Consider the following 9,076-nt stretch of genomic DNA (forward strand, 5'->3'; position numbering starts at 1 on the left):
CTTCAGTCCGCTTCAGTCTTTGGAAGGGGTAGCCGAAGCTCCATGAATGTGATCAAATGTGCTTGAATTGGATGCATTCTTTGTCGTTTTGGCTTCCTTTATTTAATTTGATATGTTAAGTCAATTTCTGAGTGTTGTAGGAAAGTACACATACTTTTCTGTGGCGAAGAATGTAACTAGCGTATTACCATGTTTGGCGTGTGGGCAACAAATTCGGGTAATGAAACCCATGTACTTCTGCTTTTTACCTTTGCCTTCCCTGTAAAATTTTATCTGAGTGTTCGTTTACGTTTCGCCGTAATTTCCGTATAATCGATTATGCGTAATGTCGGCAATATTATCAAATTGCACCAACAAGGATCCATTATTATTTTTGTTTTTACAATTTTCCTAAAACATATTGACTTTACTCTTGACTCCGATAGACCACGTTCATCTTGAAAAGGAGGTGGCCCCCAGGACTTCACAAAAATGATACACCCCCCAGGCTAAAGGCTAGGAATTATGTTTACGACTTGGTTGAAGATACAACGCGCAGAAAACATGAGGATATCCGTGTTGTTTTAGCAACTTATGTGGAAGGTTAGTTTCAACAATATTTTTGGATTTGTTATTATTTTCTCACGTTGAAGATGAAATCATTGCGTTCATCTGATCTTCCTTAATGGTCTGGGCATGGTACATATTATATCTTGTGCTTGGTGGTACGGTTCTTGTTCCTATTAATTCGTTGTTACTAGAACGGTTTTAACGGAATGGAACTTGAATTTTTGCATGAACCGAATTACATCTGCCGTAATACATAAGTGAATGCATCCCTGAACTTGAACGTTTCCTTGGTAAAGGTAGAAAGACTTATCCCGTTGGTTTCCTCGGCTTATAAGAGTACAACTTCCTGGTATCCCATTGCATTGATTGACTCTGAAGTGACCGCAGTCAGTCCACTGTCCTGGAAACTTCCACAGCGCAGGGGTCTGAACTGTTGTCCTTCTTACTCAACCAATGCAACGGGATGCGTGGAAGATAGAAACCTAATCAAGTTAACCACTATTAATAGCGTAATATTTTTGTACAGGGCTTGGGAATAGAGGAGATATCGTTTCTGTGAAACCAACTTTTGGGTATCAGAATTTGATTCTTCCTGGGCTTGGTGTTTACTGTACTCCCGAAAATGTTGAAAAGTATACTTCAGGATCTCACTCTAAAGATGTTGATGAGCATAGTTCACCAAATGCTGAGAAAGTAAGTGCACATACATTCATGCGTTTTTATCAACTTAATTCTTGTTTCAACTCTCAAAATGGTTTGTTTTCAATTTACAGACTGTAAAATTTCTCTCAAGATTGGTACTCGCTGTTGTCATGAACAAAGACATGCCATGGACATTGGAACCATGGCATATCAGCATGTCATTTCGGAAAGCAGGCATTGCTGTCCCTGAGAAAGCCATTACAATGCCTCAGTATCCCATTAAGGGTCCGGATTTAAGTTTGGAAAATAAGCAGTTCCTGGTAAAAGTTACTGTAAGCTAATCTCACTTAATACTTCTTATTTTTAAGCATCTTAAATGATTTAATGTGGTTAAGCTATTTTTAGGAGATTCCATTTTGGTTGAACAACCTGATGTACATTTGCCTAAATGTCCTTGTTAATGCCTAGAGGGTAGAAACTAGCCTGTGACCTAAATTTTTTAACAATACTTCAGTTTTGGTCAAGTCAAATGATATTTTCACAAATATTATAGTGAATGTGTATTACTTTCATTCATGCACATGTCTTCAAACAAATTCATGATGTGTTCATATACTGATTTGTGTTGACGTAGACAAAGGATTAATATTCACCCAAACAACCATGAAGACCTTGAGGATATGCTATTTATACTCGAGAATAATTGACATTTTGCATGATATTGAATAAGTAGACTTGAAGACTACTCTATTTTAGCTACTGTGATATTGTAAACTATGGCTATTTCACTAGCTTATCTACAGTTTCTCAAGCAAACTACTTAAAAAATTGTGCTCAGCCTAAACCTACTTCAACTTACAACAATATTTATTGTGTTTAACAGTTGTGGCATACAATATTTTTGAAATTATTCAGTAGTTGGTGATCAAATTCTTGAACCTTCGAAATACTTTCCTCCAGGAAAGCAGACGGTGCTCTGTATTCTTTGACTTGTCGTAGTATAGCATTGTGGAACAAGTTAGAAGATTCAATGCACTTATTTCTAGGTCAATGGTTTAGAAACTGCTATGGTAAGATGCCGAATCCATCACTGGAGCACTACTCTTGCTGACCGATTGCCATTTGTGGAAGCCCATTGGCGACAAAAGGCAGAGGCCATTTTCCCTGAAGAAGAAGAAGTCATGAAGTCACTCCCTGAAGTTCCTCCTCCAAGGAAAGCTGCTAAGATATGAAAAAAGTAGAGAATGTGCATTGGTGCATATCCACCTGTACTTTAGCTTTGAACATCTTGTAGGTATAACGAGGAATTAACATTGTTTTAAATGGAGGAGTAATACCACTATAAATTTAAGATTTGACGTAACCTACCCATGAAGATCCACATGTGCCAAGCATCTCCTTAATAAAGTGGAGAATGTGCTTTGGTGTATAGTGCTGAAGGTGCCTTGCATTTTGATTTTACTTTTAATTGTATTTGCATAGTGATGGCATTTAGTATGAAACAGATGAATTTTATATGCTGATGAAAATCCAGGCTAAATTTTTTCCCTCGGCAGGGAACATATGTCTTATGTCCTATTAGAATGATTTTTCACAGCCAGGAATTAAATTCTTCAGCCTCAGAGGTCTCTTTCACTGTATTTAAACCCTCAAAGGGGATGAAGGAAAGGACTATGAATCCTCCCTTCATTCTTCGGAAATGCGGGGATTATAATCCTGTCATCCTTAATATCCCCTTTATTTAATATTCACTATGCCTTCTTCGTCAAATAACACATTTATTCAAGCTTGCCAAAGAATGTACATCATTTCATTCTGCAAGGTTGTATCTTTGTGAGTGAGCCTTGTTCTCGGAAGCATCATTATGAAATGATATGTGGGCTTTGAAGAAAATATGCATAATTATAATGAGTTAACCTGTAATAAATTAGAGATACTTGTAAAAGTTTGTTTTTTTTCCAAGTGAAAGATCCAAATATCACCAAAAAATTGGCTTTAAATTGTTGACTAAAGTCATCATTGTATGCAAAAGTGAACATTCTATTTGTACTAGCATCTCAAATGTATGTGCAATTAATGAAAGCTGAGTTTATTTTGGAGATGTCAGTAATGATATTCATTCACTCCATTTTCTGTTCTGTGTCAGTGAACTTCGGAGTCAGTTCCATCATAAGTACTGATTTAGGGGTGATTCTTCTCAATGCGACCCTAGAAATATTCTGTCATCATATCTTGTTTGCATTTCAAAATTCATTCATTTTTCAAAGTAATTACTTTCATGTTGTAAATGAGTTCAGTCTCGAATATTGTGCCTAAAATTGTTAACGATTTTGGCTCTGCAGCTCCAAGGAAATCAAATGTTGATTTACCCCATCTTTTAAAATGAACTTTTTTATCAATATGTATCTTATTTTATTATCACTCCCTAGTCCAGGGCTTGCAGAAATTAAATTTACTGGGCTAAATCATTTGTAGAAACTAAACCATTTGATAATGCTATTCATCCTATCAGTCTATTTTGTTACCCATATTTAGAGATCACCTCTCACCCGATCCAAAGTCAAATTTGTCGAATATGCATCGGACAAGTGTCCTAAATGTAAGTTATTCTTATCATCTGGGAATCCAACTTGCTTGGTAGGAGTTATTTATATGTAATCTATTTTAAAGCTGAGATTCTTGTTGCTGCCTTTACCGCAGGACAGTTATTTATTTTTGGTTAGTATTTTCATTTTTCCTCCTTATATAAATAGCTTTGCTCATATCTAATGAATGAAGATTAAATCACCTGTGTATTAGAATTTTCCCCTCTATGCAAAATACTGGGTATTATAAAAAAATGACTCGTAAATGATTTTCTAAGTGCATTTATAAAACGATTGTTTTACATTCCAATAGAGGTTCTAAACTAATGAGTAGTTTTTATCTCTTCTGCTTGAGAGAATATATGGTGAAATTGAAGATCTAAGCAAACTATGACTACACAATTTAGTGCCTTCCAATCAAGTGATGGCAAGCAACTTTTCTTGGGTTTCCCATTGCATTTATCCTGGATGTCTTTTGAGTTCCATATTATATTATTGGCTGAGTGGGTGTGGCTAAAGCAAATGAGGATGAGCAGAGTAAAGGTTTCTCAGTATGTACTGCAATTTACATTTGCCAATCAAGTAGGCATGGCCTGACATTTCAGAAAATCAGTTGCTCTTGCTCCTCTGTTATGTTAATATTGTGAATCTGCCAGCATTGTTGCCAAACTTGGTTGCCTGAGCCATTTCCTGGGCCTCTATGAAGGGATTATCATCAATCCCCTCCATTCTAGTATGTATATTGTGTTGGCGCTGGGACCAAAATACCGGTGGCCACTTGTAAACTCGAGTATTTTCTTTGATAAATAAGGTTGTTGATGCACATTTGGCGATTTTAAGTGCACATCAACTGTGTCTGTTGGTACTTCCCACCCTCATCAGCAAAGCCCACCAAAAGTGTCTGATCTCTCATGAAAGGTACCCTCCCCCGCTTGCTTTGGCCACATCTGCTTAGCAATGGCATAACTAGGCATATCCTTTGGGGGAGATGGGATTACGTGGGGTGGCTACCTCCCCCTCCCAGGCAACAGGGGTTCCAAGAAAATTTAAAAAAAACGACATGCCTGGAAATACAGTTTACATCATTTTGGCACTTCAAATCTAACTTAAATCTGATGCAGTTATTATACATATAAACTAGACAATAGTTTAACACTAGAACCGCTGAACTTTCCAACACCACCAAAACCGTGGCATGGGACTTTTTTGTCCCATTGACAAAATATGTTTATCCTGTCATGTTTAAATATAATTGACTGTTTTTTGTGGTTTGTGTGAACAAAACACTTGTTTCGGTAATGTTTAAAACTTTTTATTAAGTATAACTAGGAATACAGTAAACTTATTTTGACGTGTTGGTTGCTCAGTCCTGCAGACGCACCGGGTAGAGGTGACGCGGCCGGCGCTGCGTGAGTAGGATTAGTGCACAGTTACAGTGCACAGATTGTTCTCTTCTGCGCTTCTAACTGGCAGAATAACGGTATCTGTGCATCAATCCCCTTCGTAATAAACTGTTATTATGCTAAATACAAAATATGTGTACCAAAAAAACTGAAATTGTATGTTTTCCCCATATGGGACAAAGAAGTCCCATCCCGCAGTTCTAGGTAAATCGTCGTTTTTCTCACGAACCAAACATAATACAATATTTTCGATATGACCATTCAAAAGAGCATAAAAAATTATTTAAAGTCAGTTAATTTCAAAGGGACCAAAGCACTAGTACATGGATGGCAAACATTTGCAAAGGGCGATGGGACAAAAAAGTCCCGTCCGCGGTTCTAGTGTTAAATAATTTTTTTATTTGTCTGAAGTTTTGTGAGGGGGATCTATCCCCTCATCCCCCCCCCCCTTAGTTACACCACCGCTGCTTAGCCACAAAGACAAATTTAACTGTTGTGAGTGTAGAAAATTAACAATTATTTTGACGTTAAATCTAGAGCCCTGTATGGTTCAGTTATTTTCTTTCTCTAGCATACTTAATGAGTTTTTAAGGGTGAAATATGTGAAAATTCAAAGGGTCCATGATAAATATGGGGGCAGCCTCGGATGTATTCGTGGACCCAGCTCTTAAGGGCGGGTGTCGTAGGTGGCAGCGAGGTCGGCAAGGCCCTCGGGGTCCTTATCATGCGAAATCCTTGCAGAGACATATCATCATCATCTTTTTCAACATCAGCAGTAGCATCCAAGGAGGAGGACAAGAAGACCAAGAGGATGGAGAAGAAGAAGGCATCGATGAATGTAGGGACGTGGAATGTGAGGGCAATGATGAGGGTGGGTAAGCTAGAAAATATAAAAAGGGAAATGCAGAAAGGGAGGATAGATATCTTGGGTCTATCCGAAGTTCGGTGGAAGGACAGTGGGGACTACTGGAGTGACGGGTACAGGGTTATATATAGTGGTGGAGAGGAAAGTCAATGAGGGGTAGCTTTAGTATTAAACGGGAAGATGGGTAAGCGTGTGGTAGGCATAGAGCAGGCAAGCAATAGAATTCTTGTGGTAGTTCAAGTTTACATGCCCACAAGCAATCATAGGAAAGAAGTAGATGAGGTGAATGAGCAGCTCGAAGAAATAATTAGTGAAACTCCAGGTAAAAAAACTTGGTAGTGATGGGGGACTGGAACGCTTCAGTCAGGGAAGGGAGGGATGGAAACGAAGTAGGAGAATTTGGATGTGGAATTCGGAACAACAGGAGAGAGAAAGCAGCAGAATTTTGCAGGAGAAACAAGTTATTCATTACAAACACTTGGTTTAATTATCACAAAGGGTGAAGGTACACATGGAAAAGTCCAGGGGATATTGGGAGATATCAGATAGACTACATCATGGTAATGCAGAGGTTTAGGAATAGTGTGAAAAACTTGCGCAGCTTCCCAGCAGCAGATGCTGATTCAGATCACAACCTAGTACTTATGAAATGCTACGTCAGATTCAAAAGACTTATGAAAGTTAGGAAGGGGAAGAAATGGAAAGTAGAAGCTCTGGAGGGGAGTATGAGGAGAGAATATCAGGAACTTGTTGAAAATAGCACCCGGGAAATTGAAAGTTCAAAAACTGTTGAGGAAAGATGGGATAGCATTAAAACTGGAATAGTCAAAGCGGCTGAGAAGTCAATTTATTACGTTAACAGTAGAAGGATAAAGAAGCCGTGGATAATGGAGAAGATGATAAGGGAAATGGAGGAGAGGAGGAAGTGGAAGAACGCGGACACAGAACAGGGCAAAAGAATGAATAGCCATTAATAATCGATTACGGTATGAAACTAAGATAGCATGGGAGGCTTGGTGGAGAAGTCAGTGTGAGGAAATGAAAAATTTTTTAAGGAAGGAGAGGTAGGCGCATTATATGCCAAAGTTGAGTTGCTATCAGGCGGCAAAAGAGGGCAAGCCATGCCTAAAATTAAGGCTAAAGATGGAAGGATGCTAACTGAGGGAGAAGAGGTACAGAGTAGATGGAAGAAATACGTGGAGGATCTGTATGAAGGGAGGAACAGGCCAGAGGAGTTGACTTTAGAGAGGAAAGTGAAGTGGAGGAGGGTAATCTTGGGCCGGGGATCTTGGATTTGGAAATCGAGAGAGCCCTTTGTGATATGAAGGCTAGGAAAGCTGTGGGCGTGGACAATATCCCATGTGAGCTGCTGAAGAAACTAGGGAGGGATAGTAAGAAAAGGTTGTTCAAACTAGTTTGCAGGATCTATGAGGAGGGGTGTTGGCTGGGAGATTTCGTGAAGACGGTTCTAACTCCGCTACAGAAAATGAAGAAAGCTCTTGAATGCGGAGACTATAGGACTATTAGTCTAATATCTCTTGTAGCAAAAGTGGTACTGAGGATATTGAACAGACGAATGGAGGTGAGGGCAAACAAGTACTTTGGCAATGATCAGTTTGGTTTTAGAAAAGGGAAGTCAACTCGTGACGCAATAGCGATAATGAGGTCCCTGGAGAGGAACCTAGAATATGACCAGGACGTGTTTGGCTGCTTTGTGGATTTTGAGAAAGCATTTGATACAGGGAAGTGGGTAAAGTTAATGGATATTCTCAAGAAAATAGGTATAGATTGGAGGGATAGGTGACTGATTCGTAATCTGTATATGGCCCAGACTGCACAAGTGAGGGTAGCGGACGGAGAATCTGAGTGGGCAAGCTTGGGCCGAGGAGTGAGGTAAGGCTGTTCTCTATCGCCGCTGCTCTTTAATGTGTAAGATGAAGAGATGGTAAGGGTAGCATGGGATGAGTTAGAAGCTGGAGTAAAAGTGGGAGGAATGATGTTCAAATCAGTGAGATTCGTAGATGATCAGGCATTGATTAGCCAGTCAGTGAGGAGGCTTCAGGCTCTAGTGGATGCATTATATGAGCATTGCAAGGAATATGGGATGAGATTTAATTACAAGAAGACCAAGGGTATGCAGTTTCATAAAGCCTCACAAGCGAGGAATGTGAGACTTAAGATGAAGGTGGGTGGTGAAAAACTTGAGCAGGTTGAGCAGTTCAACTATTTAGGCAGTAAGGTGGAGGAAAACCCATACAGTAGTAAGGATATTAGGAAGAGAATTGAATTATCAAAGGAGGTGTTCATGAACAGGAAGGAGCTTCTGAGAGGTTCGCTATGTAAGAATTTAAAGAAAAGGTTAGTGAAGAGTCTGATCTGGAGTGTAGCGCTTCACAGTGCAGAAACATGGGCACTTACGAAGGAGGATGAGAGAAAACTGGAGGTATTCGAGATGTGGGTGTCGCGAAGAATGGGGAAGGTGAAGTGGACGGAAAGGAGGAGGAATGACGAAGTGCTGGACATGGTGGGTGAGGAGAGGCAGCTTCTAGATGAGATACGGAGGAGACAGAAGGTATCGATGGAACAAGTACTTAGCGGGGAGGGGAAGTTGAGAACAGTGTTAGAGGGAAGAATGTTAAGTAAATGAGGGAGAGGAAGGAAAAGAATAACATTTTTAGATAGGCTGAAAGGGAGTAGGTCTTATTGTGGATTGAAAAGGGAAGTGCATGATGGAAGGGGAGGCTCCCGGGATTCTCGAACACTGCAGTAATGCTTTTAAGTAGATATTTTATCACATATGTATCACCAAATTCGTTTGGGTTTTAGTGGTTGTGTTCTTTTGCTTCATACCACCTCCTAGATAATCTTTATCATAACTGCTTTGTTCTTACAGAAAAATACCCCATTTGTTTAGATTCCTTTATTATATGTATTATAAATGGATTTTATCATAAATAAAATAATTATTATATTTTAAATAATATCTCAAAAATATACATTAAAATGATTTCCAGTGCTAATAGCAATACAGA

At 39.1% G+C, this 9,076-nt stretch overlaps 1 protein-coding gene across 1 annotated transcript; it reads left to right on the forward strand.

Annotated features, from left to right (window-relative positions):
* The first annotated feature begins 10 nt into the window (after nt 1-10).
* On the forward strand, nt 11-3,592 carry LOC124154316 (39S ribosomal protein L9, mitochondrial). The gene is made up of 5 exons (XM_046527976.1): nt 11-217; nt 426-582; nt 1,076-1,242; nt 1,323-1,523; nt 2,238-3,592. The coding sequence occupies exons 1-5, from the start codon at nt 113-115 to the stop codon at nt 2,421-2,423; spliced, it is 816 nt and encodes a 271-aa protein (XP_046383932.1). The 5' UTR covers nt 11-112; the 3' UTR covers nt 2,424-3,592.
* The last annotated feature ends 5,484 nt before the right edge of the window (nt 3,593-9,076 follow it).

This window comes from Ischnura elegans, chromosome 2, assembly GCF_921293095.1.
Source record: "Ischnura elegans chromosome 2, ioIscEleg1.1, whole genome shotgun sequence".
In the NCBI taxonomy this organism is placed as follows: domain Eukaryota; kingdom Metazoa; phylum Arthropoda; class Insecta; order Odonata; family Coenagrionidae; genus Ischnura; species Ischnura elegans.

Coding starts and splice junctions, on each gene's coding strand:
- LOC124154316 (XM_046527976.1), top strand. CDS start 113: ATGTTAAGTCAATTTCTGAGTGTTGTAGGAAAGTACACATACTTTTCT. Junction 218..425: donor CGTGTGGGCAACAAATTCGG/GTAATGAAACCC, acceptor TGACTCCGATAG/ACCACGTTCATCTTGAAAAG. Junction 1,524..2,237: donor AGTTCCTGGTAAAAGTTACT/GTAAGCTAATCT, acceptor ACTTATTTCTAG/GTCAATGGTTTAGAAACTGC.